Source organism: Piliocolobus tephrosceles, chromosome 14 (assembly GCF_002776525.5).
Source record: "Piliocolobus tephrosceles isolate RC106 chromosome 14, ASM277652v3, whole genome shotgun sequence".
NCBI lineage: Eukaryota > Metazoa > Chordata > Mammalia > Primates > Cercopithecidae > Piliocolobus > Piliocolobus tephrosceles.
Window position 1 is genome coordinate 17,727,555 of NC_045447.1, and position 17,213 is coordinate 17,744,767.

Below are 17,213 nucleotides of genomic sequence, written 5' to 3' on the forward strand. Positions count from 1 at the left end.
AAGGATGTCAATAATTGTGACTAGGCCAGGCCTTTTAGCATTTTGCTAAGACTTGAAACAAAAAAATGTAAATACAAAAGAAATCAAGTTTTGTTTTGAAAGTAGATGCCTTCTAGAACTTACTGTGTATTAATAAATTGTCACTTTCATTGTCTTTATTGTAACTCCATTGATGCCATATCTTAACAGTCCACTTCTAGCCAAATAACTGTTTTGGAATAAAAACCTTGGTGGTGAGGGATTACTGCACTGTGCTGTTCTGTATTATAGTAACATGGTAATATGCCTGTTGTGACTCAAAAGCTGTCTAGTGATCTAGAAAAGAGTTCCCGAGAATATTTTAAAACTTACTACATATTTCCCCCTTGGGAATAATTATGCCAGCCTGTGAGAGTAGTTGCTATTCTAGTTTTTAAAGAAATGTATACATCATGGAGTTGAGCTGTTAATTATGGTAGTTCAAAATTTTTAAAGGCAACACAATCTGAATTTATCACTGGGTCATACTCTCCAAGGTACAACATTTTCCTGATTCTCCACCAAAGAATACGTTGGCTGAGGAAAGGCATCTGAAGCATAATAGTTTTATAATTGATGTATTAACAAATGATGAAACCTTCATTGATAAGTATAATGTACTTCAACCTCCAGGTAAAAGAAAACCACCTGAAAGCTTACTTACTTGGAATTAAGGTAAAAACTTGACAGCTTTTCCATAGAATTACCTGTGAAGTGTAACATCAGCGGACAGACCCAGGTTGATTGTTATCTTTTATTTTCATATGAAAAATAGATTTCAAGCAAAATTCAAAAATAACTCGACACTATAAACAAAGAGGGCCTTAAGTACATTCTTTTTGTAAATAAGATTTACCAGTTTGTAGGTTCAGACATGCGGTTAAAACCACTGGTTTAAAAAAAAAAAAAAAAAAAGTTACAAAGATACAAACAAAAAGGCTCAGCCACATGGTTTAAATTCCCATATGCAACTATTCCCATATGTACTATGTACAAGTTATTTATAAAAACATTGGCATTAATGGTACAGGCAAAATAAACTACAGTGGAGTTTCAGAATCTTAGTTCACTGGATCTTGATTAAAAAAAAAAACAAGTGACATTCCAATTATGAAGTCAGTGAGGTAGCGGAGGTGCTTTCCTTGAATATATTTACACAAGACAGTATCCCTCATCTGGCTGAGGCATTCTTTTCCTACAATAAGACAGAAGGAAGGATAAATCAAATTTTTGAAACAGTAAAAACAGTCTTAACTAAGTGATGGCATGATGGCTTATAGGTAAATTACATATTTTGAGTACCTCTTTGTAAAAATGTCTTAAGATAAACCAGTGTACAAAATTCTGAGAGAAAAAAAAGTTATTCTTAAAACTGCTAAAATTCAAGATCCTCCAATTAAAAGTTCTAGTTTAAAAAAAAAAAAACTCTAACATTTACCCAGTGAGCAGGGATGGCATCAGTGCCGGTAACTGTCTAGTGGTTCTGATGGACCTTGTAGAACTTGTTGGAAGGAGCTCTCAGCCTTTTGGCTAAGATCAAGTGTAGTATCTATTCTTACCAGAAAAGAAGGGAAATAAAGTGTTAGGCTCAGAAGCCAGCCCCGTAACTTTTAACTAGTTCAGGCTTTTATCCCACATAGGCCTGGATTACAACCCCAGACTTCTAAATAATTCTACCAATCTCGCCCCTACCCATTGTGCGTAAGCACCTAAATAAATCTGGCTGCCACCTTGAGCTGGTAATTGAACCTGGCTCTTAAGCCCTTGTGTACTCTTCTCCCACTACTCTGGGCTGTCTTATCCCTAAAGCTTCCCTATTCAATGCCCAGTGCCTCTCACACTCCTCCTCGAACCCTGCCCTGAGGCCCATGATGATTTTGGCCTTTACCTGACTGTTTCCCACCACAGATAATCATATTCAGATGGCCCTGCTGCTATTAGCTGTGTGACCTAGGTAAGTCACTTGCCCACCTTGGGCATATTAAAAAGGCAACAGTTTTTGAAAGCTCCTTGTGGCTCCACCATTAAAATATACTGCTCTGTGGTAAAGACAGATTAGCCCGTAAGTCCTACTGTTGTCCTTTGCTATGTCCTTGACCAAATCATTTATCATTTTGTACAGATTACTTATCTATATAAAGGGATAATTCCTACCTCCAAGGATGTAGAAATTGGATAATGTATATAAAGTTTTTTATGTGCACACAATAGGCGCTCGAAAATGGAAGCTGTTACCTATCTCTGACAGTTACGTGTGCTACTACTTACCAGTTCCATGAGCATATTTCATGTTCCTCTTAAATGCTTATTAACCTTATCTAAGCTCACACAGAAAACCTTTGTGAAATTCAGGGTTTTTATAGACCCTAGGTTAAGAGGTCTGAATTCCAACTTCTTAAATGGAAGTTACAAAATGCAGGGAGACAGACTAAACTAGGACTCATATTGGCCTCACAGGTCTAAGCTCTTTATATTGACAGAGTAGAAAATAAAGAAATCCAGAAGTGGAGGACATTAATTAACTATATCCCTGCCAGGTCATCCAATCTGCAGTTGTAGTCTGTTTCCTAAGCCATCAGCTTATCCACCTCTACCAAGTCTTTGCTAAGACAAGTGTGGTGGTGTGTGCCTGTAGTCCCAGCTACATGGGAGGCTGAGGTGGGAGGATCGCTTGAGCCTGGGAGGTCAAGGCTGCAGTGGGCCGTGACGGTACCAAGCAAGACCTTGTCTCAAAAAAACAACAACAACAAAAAACAACCCCACGCTATTGTTTTGTTTTTAAAAAGAGCTGCTGCTTACCTGATTTTGTCCAAGTTGAGAGTCCTCTGTGAGGGAAGACTCCAGCTGAGACAGACTGGGTGACGATGCTGAATCTGCAGAGGTGCTGGTGACCAGTTCCCCTAAAGCATCTACTTGTCTTCTCAAACTGTGTAAAGTGCCCTCTGTCTGCCGCTTTCCTTTAATTAATACTTCTGCTTGCTTGGACATACAGTGTCGAAGTTGGGCCTGAAAAGTGTTACAAGACTTAGGGTTTGACACAGAAGAAATGCACCAGAACTACAGCTCAGCTTCCTCACATACACTTGACAGGCAAATCTGGCTAACAGGAATGGTTGTTGAAAATGTTCATCTTTAAAAAGAATCGTAGGAGGTGCCAGGTGGATACTTAGTGAGCATCCTTTACTTTTCTGTGTTGTCATTAACTGGGCCTTTCACTTGGCCCGTTTTTTCCATGCTAGCAGTGCTTAGGATTTCTGTATCCCTTGCTTCTCCATTAAATTATTGCCTCATCTCTTTTTTCCTTCTCTGTTATGACTGAGATCAGTTAGTTTATACTTGACACCTGGAGTGTCTCCTGATTATGTATTTTTTTTCCTAAGCCTTAGTTTCTTGTCTATAAACTCACTAGGTATTTAATCCTCAACTTCATACTACTTTTTGGCTTTTGCCCCTGCTATAATCAAATTCTCTCAAAGTCTATAGCAGCGCTGTCCAACAGAACTTTCTGCAATGATGGGACTGTTCTACCTCTGGCTATCAATATAGAAAGCCACGTGGCTATTGAGCACTTGAAATGTGGCAAATGAATAACTGAATTTTTAACTTAATTATAATTTATTAAAATTTAAATAACCACACATGGCTGGAGACTATTGTTGGACATCACAAGGCTCCACTCAATACTATAGCACTGCACTCTCTCACCCCATACTGTCTACATAGCCATTCCCCCCAAATAAATGTAACCTCCCATCTATACTTTTAACTCTCAAATCTTTAGGTCAACACTGATCAGTAATCCTAGCCTCCTATTTTTGGCTGCCTGCAGACAGATATCCTTCCCTGGGTATCTCACAAGGCCTTCAAAGTCAACATGTTCGGAGCCAAACAATTCCTTAACTGACATTCAGCCTACTTTTCCAGTATCCCACATCTTTCCTGCCATCGCTGGCCTGTGATAACCTTATAGTTCATCACTGTGTTTCTACTTCCTGTCCCAAATACTTAGATTCTATCAGTTCTAGCTGAGGTAAAGCAGCATTACATAGGTTAAAGAACACTGGAATCAACACAAGTCATTGCTTTGAACACTGACTGCCGTTTACTGTGTGACACCAACTCCTCAGAGCTTCAGACACATGCCATCCCTGACACTGCCGGCAGTGCTGCAACAGCAGTGATGAAAGCATCAGGTAAATGTAACTTTCCCCTCCCCTCCGTGCCCAGTATCTCATACTGGTTTTTTGTTTGTTTTAAAGGGCAACCTTGAGTCGGTCTTCCCGGTGACGCAGTTTCTCCCGGAGTGCTTCTCCACGCCAGTGCTCATCCTTTCTCAGAGGGAAAATGGAGATATCAGATACCACTGCTGCTATAAGTGGAAGCCAACCAGCCTTTCCCTCCCCTACCCCAGCACCCCCACATCTGTGTTTCAGCTTGGCTGGGGGAGGCGATCAATCCTATGAACCCAGAGAATAGCAGGATAAACCCTTACCATTATGTGAACTTGTGAAAAGTTCAGTTTTTCTTCAAAAGGTCCCTCATTTATGGTAAATGGAAAGTTCTCTTTCAAGCTTTCCAATTCTCCTTCTAGGTTTTCGTTTCTTTCCAAAATAGCTTCTAGATCTGCTGGTACTTCTGGAAGAAACTGATTGAGATTCTTCAGGCTGGTTCTGATTTCATCCTTCACCTCAGATTTAAGAGTCCTCATTGCGTCACTGATTTCCATTTGTCTTCTCTCCAAATCTTTTTGGTTTGCCATCTAAACAGTGAGTTGGTGTCAAATATCATTGTATAAAATTTCAGACTTACTTGGAATTGAGCTGAATGATGTGCCACGTATTTAAAGATCTATAAATATCAACTACTATAATTACTAGAACTGTAAAAACTTGTGATTTTTCAGATACTCAAGAATCTATAAGCTACTGAATAAATTATTTTATTGGCATTTTCACTGGAACAGCTTTCATTTAGAAAAGGCACGTGCATAAAGTTCGTTGAAGGTGAATTACTCTATAGAAGACAATCTCTTTGGAGTCAGACAAAGCTAGTTACCAGTCTCATTTCCAGTATTACCAGTATGACTTAGGGTAAGTAGGCTACCATCTGATCCTCCATGACCTCATTTATACATGGAGATAAATAACTTCTGCTCAGAAATGTGAAAACTAAGTGAGAATTTACATGAAGTACCTCAGTGGCACCCAACTGGCAACTAGAGTAAGCCACAAATGAGAAAAGGGCCATTTACTGAAATAAGTCATAAGTGATCTGGATTATAAATGCTAATGCTGGAATTTTATAAGTGAAGAATCTGGTGGCTTGAGCAATATACATTTTTTTTTTTTTTTTTTAAAGACAGGGTCTTGCTCTGTCACCCAGGCTGGAGTGCTGTGGCACAATCTTGGCTCACTGCAGTCTCAACCTCCCAGGCTCAAGCAATCCTCCCACCTCAGCCTCCTGAGTAGCTGGGACTACAGGTGTATGCCACCACACCTAGCTACTTTTTGTATTTTTAGTAGAGACGAGGTCTCGGCATGTTGCCCAGGCTGGTCTTGAACTCCTGAGCTCAAGCGATCCACCCACCTTGGCCTCCTAAAGTGTTGGGATTACAGGAATGCACCACCGCACCCAGCCTAGAGGTTTCTTAAAGTGTTACCAATTGCATTTGATGCCTGAGACTACTCTGTGGCTCCACCCCATATACAGCTTAGTGAAAATGAGATTTATACCTACTGCTAATTGCCTTACCAAATTTGCAAAGGCAAAATCACTAAGGGCTTGTGGTCTTTAAATAATTGTTTTTAGTTATTTTTTCTTGAATCAAATGGTAGGTATATGTGGGGCGTCAGGGGACTGGAAGCACAGATGAAACTAGAATGGCCACGTGGGGTCATCCAAAGGACTAAGTATAGCAGGGCCAAATGAGTGGCCACAGCAGCCCCTGCTAGAGTTCAGGGATGGCCCAGATACTTTATCTAAAGGACACTAGAGACATCAAGGATTAGAGACTCTACCAGTCCAGGCATGAGCTGGTTTAACACTCTCTGCCTGGCTACATTATGTGATATCAAAGGTTTCCCCCTGGACCATCTTTTCTTGCTCAAGGGGTAGGGGAGGTTTTGGCTCCTATAGACTTGTTTATGGCATAAAATCTAACATTTCAACGTAGTTCTTTGGGACATGAAATATGATGCTCAAGAATTACCTTTTTTCCTTGAAAAACTAACATTTTAAGAGCTGGTCAAATTTAAGAGAATTTTGAAAGTATATTTTTAACAAATAGTGGAGGTGCATTTCTAAATGTTAAGGCTAAAAAACCAGATTTGACTTAAAGAACATTCTTATAATCAGTTTTTCTATACTACTATAGAAGGGATATTAAAAACAATACAATCTGCCTGAGCCCAGTGAGTCCTCTCTCCCCAGGCTGGCCAGCTGGGCTTCCTGGGCACACACCTGTTTCTTGAGCTCCGTGTACTCATACTGCATCTGGTTGAGCTCCTTCATCAGGCGCCTGGCCCGCTCATGGTTGTCCTGGGCTACCAGTTCAATTGTTGCCATTTCCTTTTGCATGCAGCTGTTCTCCTGTTTTTGCTCCTAGCACAGGAGGAAGAAAATAACTCTGTGATCCAACAAGTGGAGGTGTGGTTTGCTGGCTTACACACTCACTAGCTCTATAACTTCATTCCCCATCTGGGCCTCAGCTTCACTAGCTGTCAAATGGGGATAATTCTATCTTCCTTTCATGGGCAGATTAAATACAGCTGGGAGTATATACACGTCAGAGCCTGTTAGCATCACCTTTGATAATAAGCTACTAACCCTTTCTAAGTCTTCATTAATTGTCTGTAAAATGAGAATAATAATAGCCATCATCACAGGGTTACTGGTAGGGTTAAATCTGAGACATCTACATTCCATCTGTATGATGATCTGGCCTATCACTAGTTAGAAGTGTATCCCCTTTGAGAGACACACATGGTTTAAAAATTCCTTTCATAGAACAGGGCTCCACTAATCCCTCCAGAGGGTACTGGAAAAATCCACACCCTTGACAGTTCCATTGCTGCTCAGCTGCCTCCATCCACCATAAATTATTCTGACCTGAGTGTCACTTCCCAAATTTATTTCAAGGATGAAAGCATGGTAGATTGAGCTTCCTGGTTTTAGGATAATGATTAAAGCTAATGTTGGCCAAAAAGGGCAGGCTGAGAAAAATTTGTAAGCACTGACTACAGCAGTGTAATAAAACTGGCTGGGCACGGTGGCTCACGCCTGTAATCCTAGCACTTTAGGAGGCCAAGGCGTATGGATCACAAGGTCAGGAGTGCGAGACCAGCCTGGCCAACATGGTGAACCCCACTCTATTAAAAATACAAAAATTAGCCAGGCGTGGTGGCACGCGCCTGTAATTCCAGATACTCAGGAGGCTGAGACAGGATAATTGCTTGAACCTGGGAGGTGGAGGTTGCAGTGAACTGAGATCATGCCACTGCACTCCAGACTGGGTGACAGAGCAAGACTCTGTCTTGAAAATAAAAATAAAAATAAAAATAAACCATCTGTGGGCCGGGCGCAATAGCTCACACCTGTAATCCCAGCACCTTGGGAGGCTGAGGCAGGTGGATCACCTGAGGACAGGAGTTCAGGACCAGCCTGGTCAACCTGGTGAAACCCCATCTCTACTAAAAATACAAAAATTAGTTGGGCGTGGTGGCGCACACCTGTGGTTCCAGCTACTCAGGAGGCTGAGGCATGAGAATCACTTGAACCCGGGAGGCGGAGGCTGCTGTGAGCCGAGATCGCGCCACTGCACTCTAGCCTGGGAGACAGAGCAAGATGCCATCTAAAAAAAAAAAAAAACCGTCTAGAGAAGGCTTCTTCAATACCCCCTCCACCCGCCAGTGGAGGTGTAAACTGAGGCTCACTGGCAGAACGTGCTCTCTACTTTGTGCTGATAATGGCTGTTCACACGACAGTCTCCCCAGCCAGCCAGAGCTCCTTTGAGGCTGCACCCCTGTCCCAGGTAAAACTTACCATCAGCTTCAAGGACAAATGATGCATAAATACACCAATAACAACAGTTGGGTTCAGGACTATGTTGATGGCTAATTTATTTTCTCTATGTTGAAGTGGTATTGCAGTTTAAAATTTTAAATTTATCATTTCCTCACAAACTGCCACGGCAGCAGGTACTCACAAGAAGGTTTTTCTCCAGCTGGCTCCGTTGGATCTTAAGTGCTTCCTTCAGGCTGGCCACCTGCTTCTCAGCTTTCTTTCTTTCTGTCAAGAACTGGTTCCGCAGGAGGCTGAAGTCTGCCCTCATAGAGTCTGCCTCTTTCTGGAGGGCCAACAGCTCACCTGACTTCTCCACCAATTGCTGCTCCCTTTCTGAAAGCTGCCGTTCTGAAATGAGCATTTGCAGCTGGTTTAGCTAAAGAGCCCGAGCCAACTGTGGGCAGAGCTCCCCTTCCCTTGTGGCAGATGCATAATGGTGATATGTGACCCATGCAGGTGCTCTCCTCCATTACAAAGTCTTACAAGCCTACCCTGACCCACACTTCAAAGGCCCAGAAAAAGACCCAGATAAGGGTGCCTTTTGAAGTAATTGGTTCCTGGAGAGACTGATCCCAGAGTGACAGACAGCCACTATCTTCTCTTTCAACTCTTTGAGACCAGTGAGAGGAAACCCAGCACCAATCCTGAAGTGTGTGGAACAGATGAAATGTTTTTTATAAACACTGATTTTCATAAAGGGAGACACACCAGTACAACGTCCTTCCAGAGGAGGTAGTGCAGTGGAAAGTGCACAGGATTTGGAGCTACCTCCTACACTGGCATAAGCCCCATTTTATAATGAGGAATACATTTCCTGATGTTCAGTTAGAATCATGTATGCAAACGCTTGGTACATAGTGAGTACTCGACAGAGAATGCTTACAAAATAAAAGTGACATTTAAAAGATATTTTTCTCGTCACCCAGATTTTACTTTTCAACAACTCTGGCATGATCAGAACTGGACATATTTTTTTTAAGTTTCATTTTAATAATGAAATTATTGGGTCTGCGTATATCAAGAGTTCCCAGGGAAAAAGGAATAATAACCCTTTCAGATCCCCAAGCCCACAACATTTTCCAAGCATTATTAAACCCTGGAGCCTAAGAAAGAGAAAAACCATTTACTGATGTGAGAACAATCATTTACCCTGGATTCCCATGTCAACTTCATTTATATATGGTTCAAGAGAGAACAAACTGACTTAAAAGCAAACACCTGTATTCTGGTACCATTCACTAGGCCAAATCTGGACAGAAGAACTGTTAATATGATTTTTTTTGACACTTGAGATGAAGGAGATCATTATTCCCAAAGCTCAAAGGTAATATCCTTTAAGAGTATCTTTTGGCAGTTATTCACTTGAATGTTCCACTTTCTTGAGATGGCATTCTCAAAGGAGACAATACGAGCAAGGAAGGACTTTCTGGTCAGTCTCAGGATCACATCTCTTCTCTGAACCTGCTTCCTCATCTTTCACAGGGCTGTCATACCTCCTGCTTTAACTTCTCCTGCTTCCTCTCCTGGCTCTGGCTGGGGTCTGGATCTCTTTAAATACTTTTGCAAGACAACCAGCAGAGCCAACCCATACCCCATCTCCCAGTGAGAAGTTCCAGAATACATACTAGTTTGGGAGAGCGTCTTCTCCAGGCTCTCACCCCACCTCTCCTCTTCCTGCAGAATCCTAATACGCTCTTCAGCCGCCAGCACCTTTGAGAGCACTTGGTCCAGTTTGCTTTTCTGGTCTGTTAATTCCCTTTCCAGCTGATGCTGTTGCTCCTTCAGTGTCACTTTGCTGGTTTCTAATTTGCTTTCTTCACTTTCTCTCTCTTTCTGGAGTCTCTGAAACATCTTAATAAAGAATAATCTTGATTAGTCATAAAACAACAAATAGTGTCCCAGAGAACCTGCATGGACATGAGACAGATTCCAGTTCAGAAGAAAGCAGAAGACAGCCCACAGGGACAATTCCATTACAGAGGTGATCAAGAGGGCTTGGGAAGCTGTCTGGCTAGCATGTGAGGAGGGGATTAAAGCAGCAAATGGCACGTGGCCATTAAGTATCTTTACAGGACCGATGTTCTATGATCATTAAAGGTCTCTAAGTCACATAGTTGGTGTAAACGCCACCCATGGCTACACAGGGCAGTTAAGCGACACACAGTCCTATGGGGGATATTTCTCAGCAGCTTTCTGCCAGGGGAAAAATAGGCTCACATGAGCCACAAAATGCTTCTTTTATATAAAATCATAAATGTGTAGTACCATTTCTTGTTGGACTAGTTTGAGCTTGTTTTCTTCAATCTCACTCTGAAGCACTTGAAGTTGTTGTTGTTTTGTCTCCTCTTCTTTCTGACAGTCTTCAAACCTATTTGCCCATTCATTGATGTCCTTTTGGAGTCGGGTCTGCTCACTAAGCAATACATCTTGATGCTTGGTGGTGTGAAGCAGGTCCTTTAGGTGAAAGAACAAGTGGAAACTACTAATAAAGCTATCTTTACTAGAGGTGGCCAGGTGCCAATCCAGTATCTACTAAGTGACAGAATGAGAGGCATAAAAGTTTATTATTTCCTTTATTATCTCAATAAACTTATAGGTACAAGAGAATTTAGATGTCTAATCCAACTTTTATTTTATTTATTTATTTATTTATTTATTCATTCATTTATTTTTTCGACAGTCTTGCTCTGTTGCCAAGGCTGGAGCGCAGTGGCATGATCTTGGCTCACTGTGACCTCTGCCTCCCAGGTTCAAGCAATCCTCCCATCTCAGCCTCTTGAGTAGTTGGGACTACAAGCACATGCCACCACGCCCAGCTAACTTTTTGTCTTTTTAGTAGAAATGGGGTTTCACCATGTTGGCCAGGTTGATCTCCAACTCCTGGCCTCAAGTGATCCACCTGCCTTGGCCTCCCAAAGTGCTGGGATTACAGGCGTGAGCCACCATACCCAGCCTGTGTCTAATGTAACTTTTTTTTTTTTTTCTGAGACAGAGCTTCGCTCTTGTTGCCCAGGCGGGAGTGCAATGGTGCAATGCCGGCTCACGGCAACCTCCAGGTCTCGGGTAAAAGTGATTATCCTGCCTCAGCCTCCCGAGTAGCTGGGATTACAGGCATGCGCCACCACGCCCAGCTAATTTTGTATTTTTAGTAGAGATGGGGTTTCTCCATGTTGATCAGGTTAGTCTTGAACTCCCGACTTCAGGTGATCTGCCCGCCTCAGCCTCCCAAAGTGCTGGGATTACAAGTGCAAGCCACCGCACCTGGCATAACTCTTAATTTACATAATAGAAACTAAGGTCTAGAACTCGCCTGAAGTGCTCTGAATTACAGCACTAGTCTCACAGGACAACACTGAATTCCCTTTAAGAAAATCATTAGAAGTACAAGGGCCAAAAATCTGCTATATTCAGTATCTGACAAGATAGAGGCCCAGATTTGACGGTTACTCTATGGCTCAAGGAGTAATCAAATCTAAGCCCAGCCTTTAAAGGCCTCATCTGTGCCATGGATTACAGATGACCCATCTGGTCCCTGAAGCCCCAAGAAGGGCTGCTGAGAGACTGCTGCTGGGCTCTGGTCTAGCCACCACCCTACTTACTAGCTTTGAGTAAAACTTTGTTTGTATCAAGAGTTCTAAGGCTAAAATAAATTAGCAAACCACTGCTCTCCACCAAAACTTTTATTTATGTGATGGTTATGTTATATAAATGGCCCTACAGTATCTGCTGTTGTGAAGAGGAACCAGCCTACTTGATTTCTTTGTTATTTAAACCAATTGTCTGCATACCCTCAGTATACTACTAGAATATTACATTTGTTAACCTTACCTGTTTTGCTAGGTTCAAATGGTCTTGGACATTAGCTAGTTCCTCCTGCAGTGAGTTTACTGCTTCTTGTTTTTCTACAGAAATGACATTCTCATGAAATAAGAAATACATACGTACATATAGATTCCCATTAGCATTCCCAACAAGTAGAGAAGTTATTTTACGCTTACTTCTGTTACATGTATGACTATGCCACACTATCTCATTAAAGGCCAAAAGATAGTTATATGCACAATCCACATTTGGGTTTGGAGCTCAGGTTTTTAAAGATTTTCATGTTCAAAATCTCACAACGAAAAAATTACAGATAATGTTAGGTGCATAGTTTAAAAACAGCTACCTTCTGCATTGCTGGTAGAAATAGAAACTTAACCTTTCAGGAAGGCAATTTGGGAATAAATTTTATATCTATACTGGCTTTGTCAATTACTAGCTGTGTGACCTCTAGCAAGTCACTTCTCATTTAAGCAGTCACAAGAAAACTAAGCTTCAGTTTCCTTATTTACAAATGAGTAAAATAATTTTTATCTCATAAAAATGTTATGAGGACTGGCCGGGCGCGGTGGCTCAAGCCTGTAATCCCAGCACTTTGGGAGGCCGAGACGGGTGGATCACGAGGTCAAGAGATCGAGACCATCCTGGTCTACACGGTGAAACCCCGTCTCTACTAAAAAAAAAAAAAATACAAAAAACTAGCCGGGCGAGATGGCGGGCGCCTGTAGTCCCAGCTACTCGGGAGGCTGAGGCAGGAGAATGGCGTAAATCCGGGAGGCGGAGCTTGCAGTGAGCTGAGATCGCGCCACTGCACTCCAGCCCGGGCGACAGAGCAAGACTCCGTCTCAAAAAAAAAAAAAAAAAATATGTTATGAGGACTAAATGAGAAAATGAAATATCAAGGACATAAAAAATGTTCAACAAGTATATTATTAGATAGAATTACTCAGCAATTTCTAAATAAATTATATTTATAAACATTTGATAATTTTTAAATCTTCATTATTTACATCTTTGCTTTTCAAACTAGACACACACCCCTAGGAAAAATCTGGAAGGATATTCACCAAACTGTTACTAGGAATCTATGAGGAGCGAGGTAAACAGCAATTTTTATTTCTTTTTATTATGTTTTAAAATTGTTCTCTAAGGAAGATGAAGATGAATTAGGTTTTTTTTTTTTTTTTTTTAACTGACTTTGAGATAAAATTCACATATTAGGTCCTATTTAAAGTGTACAATTCAAAGGCTTTTAGTATTTTCCGAGTTGTGCAACCATTACCACAATCTAATTTTAGAAAGAAACTCCATGCTCCTTAGCAGGAATTACTTCTGCCATAAGAAAAATCAAACAAAGAAACTAACAAAGGGGAAAAGGGGAACGAAATCACACTTTCACTGTTCTGCTGCCTTATACCTTGGAGCTGCTGTTGTATTGCTGAAATGTCGTTATGCAGTGACAACTTGTCTCTGTTTAGTTGGTCTAGTTCCTGCTGCAGTTTTCTGACATTCAATTCCAACTTTTCTAAGTTTGATTGCTCCATTTTGGTATTTTCTTCTGCTGCTGCTAAAACCCTATCACAGAGAATAAGTCAGACTGTCAAATATAAAATATTCAAGCACACACAGGAGATGACTGAGGAACAGTGTTATCCTTTCACAACATACAGTTATGGAAAGTATAAAAGATTATAAATCTTCACGAAATTTAAGACAACTCATTTTCAAAATCTTATCAGCTTTCTAAGTGGAGACTTTTTTCAAATGACTCATTAAATTGAAGTTTTATAAAAATCATAGATTAAAAACATGGATAACATTCAGAATTCCAAAAATCTGATAAAAATGGAGCTGTGACAATAAAAAAAGTAGAAAACAATTGTATGTACAGTAGGATCTGTCCATATAGCAGACATGCATGAGCATGTATTGTAGTATATAAAGGGACTCATACAGTGTGAACTTGCTTTTGGTCTGGCTTCTTTCACTCAGCGTAGTTACTTTGAGATTCATCCATGTTGTGTGTATCAATACTTCATTCCCTTCTTACTGCTGAGTAGTATTCTACAGTGTGGATATACCACAATTTGTTTCTGTTTACCAGGTGATAGACATTTGGGTCATTTCTAGTCTTTGGCTATTACAAATAAGGCTGTCATGAACATTAGTATACACACTGTGTAGAAATATGCTTTCATTTCTCTTGAATAAATATAATACCTAGGAGTGGAATGGCTAGATCTTCCGGTTGGTGTATGTTTGATTTTTAAGTAACTGTTAAACTGTCTTCCAAAGTTAAACAGTTACTTAATACCATTTTACATGCCCCTCAATCATATATGAAACTTCCGGCTGGATGCGGTGGCTCACGCCTGTAATCCCAGCACTTTGGGAGGCCGAGGCGGGCAGATCACGAGGTCAGGAGATCGACACTATCCTGGCTAACACAGTGAAACCCCGTCTCTACTAAAAATACAAAAAATTAGCCGGGCGTGGTAACGGGTGCCTGTAGTCCCACCTACGCTGGAGGCGGAGGCAGGAGAATGGTGTGAACCCGGCAGGCGGAGCTTGCAGTGAGCCACTGCACTCCAGCCTGGGTGACAGAGACTCCCGTCTCAAGAAAGAAAAAGAAAGTTGCTGGTTAATATTAACATTTGGTATGGTTGTTGTTCTAATAGGTGTGTAGTGATATCTCACTGTGGTTTTAATTTGCATTTCCGTAATGATTAATGATCCTGCGTATCTTTTCATGTGCTTATTTGCCATCCATTTATCTTCTGTAATGAAATGTCTGTTCAAATCTTTTGCCCATTTAAATAACTGGGTTATTTTCTTATTGAGTTTTGAGAGTTCTTTATATATGTATTCTGAACACAAGTCCTTTATCAGATACATGGGTTGCATATATTTTTTTCCCAATCTGTGACATATCTTTTCATTACCTTAACAGTGTCTTTTGAGGAACAGATGTTTTAAATTTTGAAGTCTAATTGTATCAATTTATTATTTTATGGATCATGCTTTTGGTGTCATACCAAGAATTTGTGCCCACTCCAAGGTCACAAAAGTTTTCTACTATGTTTTATGTTTTCTTCTAGAAGTTTTATATTTAGGTTTTACATATATGATCATGGTCCTATATATAAACATAAAAATAAATGTGTATATATACATATTTTTTGAGACAGGGTCTCACTCTGTCACCCTGGCTGGAGTGCAGTGGTATCATCATGGCTCACTGCAGCCTCGACCTCCCAGGCTCAAACAATTCTCCCACCTCAGCTTCCCAACCTGGCTATTTTTAATTTTTTTTGTTGTTGTTGCAGACACAGGGTCTTTCTAATTGCGTAGGCTGGTCTCAAACTCCTGGGCTCAAGTGAACCTCCTGCCTCAGCCTCCCAAAACGCTGGGATTACTGGCATAAGCCACCATGCCTGGCCTCATTTTAAATTAATATTTATATATTATACAGAGTGAGGTATGAATTGAGGTTCTTTTTTTGGTTTTGTATATCCAATTGTTTCAGCAACATTTTTCTAAAAGACCATCTTTTCTTTACTGAAAAAGATGCCTTTGTATCTTCATCAAAATCAGTTGTTCACATATATGTCAGTTTATTTCTAGACTTTCTATTCTGTTCCATTGATCTATATGTTCATCTTTATACTAATACCACAGTGTTTTGATTACTACAGGCTTATAAAAGTGTTGCAATCAGGTAGTGTTAGTCCTAAATTTTTGTTCTACTTTCTAAAAGTTGTTTTGGTGTCATATCTAAAAAACTGTATAAATTCTATTGTAGGTCTTAGAATAATTTGATTCTAGGTTCATATAATTTCAGAACCAGCTTGTCAATTTCCACAAGAAAAGGCTATTGAGATTTTAATTGTAACTGTTTTGAATCTAGAGATCAATTTGAAGAGAACTAAATCTTTAACAATGCTGTCTTCTGGTCCATGAACAAGATATGTATCTCCATTTATTTCCAGCATGTATTATTTTACTTAAAAAAAGCACAATAGATTTTTAAAAAATGCTTTTGAGGAAAAAAAAAAAAAAAAAGCTAGAGAGAAATTCACCAAACAATGCAACTGGCAAAATGTATTATGATACCAAGTTTGTGGTGTATTTTATCCTTTTCTCTATTTTCCAAATTTTTTCTAGCATGTTTATAATGTCTTGGCCTGAAGAAGTGATCCTGCAAGCTTATTTGTTCTTGCTCTCACCTTTTGGTTTGTGCCAACTTTTTTTCCCAAATGTCACATTTCTCTTGGAGATCTTCCTTTTCTTTGCTCAAACACTCAACACATGATTGTAAAGCTCGGGACTCAGCAGTCATTCGTTCTATTTCTCGTTTATTCCTCTCAAGGAGCTGCTTCTGCCACTCTATATCCCCTTTCTGCTGCTGGGCTATCTGCTGCAAATTCTCTAACTCCAGTTTCTCCTAAATCAGATAAAAGAGGACTCAAACATCCTACATGAGAAAGACCTCAGTTTCTTAAAGGTACAATGGCTTTGTTCATTACCTCTAGCACTGCCACCTGAGTCTTCTCTAATTCAGCTACCTTTTGGTCACGTTGTAGCTTCAAACCTTGTAGCTCATTATTTTCAAGTTGCAACATGTCCAGAATATTCTTTAGTTCTAAGGGATAGAAACAAAGCATGGTCCATGATATTAAATGAACTTGGAAAACATTTACAAAATGAAACAGAAAACAATGCTATTGACTAATACAATTTTTAAAATTCTGTTGCGCTGAATTAATGGTGCTAATTTTATTCTTAATAAAAAATTCTCTAAAAGTATTGTTACATACTATTTAATTTGTTTAAAACATTTTAACAAGCCAGGTGCAGCAGCACGTGCCTGTAATCTCAGCCATTTGGCAGGCTGAAGTGTAAGGATTGCTTGAGCCCAGGAGTTTGAGACTAGCCTGGTTGACAGAGCAAGATCCCATCTCTATATAAATAAATAAACAGACAAACATTTTAACAAAAACATTTAATTAACAAAGATCTGGTTCCAAAGCATTTGCTTCTACATAAAAGAATCAACTAAAAGCATTTTATATAAAATTGATCAAAATAAGTTAAAAATACTTTGAAATACAGACTGAGATTTACATAACAATTTTTTGGCCTTTGAAATACAAATATTTAAATATTAACTTTTTTTCTGATTATAGAGATATTTGCTTATTGCAGAAAAGTTGGAAAATACAAAAAAAAAGCGTAAGAGAAAAAAATAAAAACCCACCATCATTTCACCACCCCAAATCACTATTACAATAGCATTTTGATGTTCCAAGAAT

General features: G+C 39.9%; 1 protein-coding gene and 1 pseudogene across 9 annotated transcripts in view; one reads left to right on the forward strand and one right to left on the reverse strand.

Moving 5' to 3' along the window:
- Positions 1-758: 758 nt before the first annotated feature.
- Positions 759-17,213, reverse strand: part of CNTRL (centriolin) — a 95,972-nt gene continuing 79,517 nt past the window's right edge. For 4 of the 9 annotated variants that reach the window (XM_023223690.2, XM_023223688.2, XM_023223687.2 and 1 more), the window contains 13 exons: positions 16,428-16,543; positions 16,128-16,345; positions 13,319-13,476; positions 11,908-11,981; positions 10,345-10,533; positions 9,705-9,930; positions 8,222-8,427; positions 6,478-6,618; positions 4,511-4,777; positions 4,284-4,346; positions 2,818-3,024; positions 1,457-1,567; positions 759-1,213 (listed from right to left, as the gene is read on the reverse strand). In XM_023223690.2, coding sequence (XP_023079458.1) covers positions 1,493-1,567; positions 2,818-3,024; positions 4,284-4,346; positions 4,511-4,777; positions 6,478-6,618; positions 8,222-8,427; positions 9,705-9,930; positions 10,345-10,533; positions 11,908-11,981; positions 13,319-13,476; positions 16,128-16,345; positions 16,428-16,543 — 1,940 coding nt within the window. In that variant the 3' untranslated portion in view covers positions 759-1,213; positions 1,457-1,492. Of the gene's footprint in view, positions 1,214-1,456; positions 1,568-2,817; positions 3,025-4,255; positions 4,347-4,510; positions 4,778-6,477; positions 6,619-8,221; positions 8,428-9,704; positions 9,931-10,344; positions 10,534-11,907; positions 11,982-13,318; positions 13,477-16,127; positions 16,346-16,427; positions 16,544-17,213 lie in introns of those variants that run through there. The other 5 variants (XM_023223691.2, XM_023223689.2, XM_031934013.1 and 2 more) reach the window with 5 other exon arrangements.
- On the forward strand, positions 1,532-1,694 carry LOC111550393 (annotated as a pseudogene).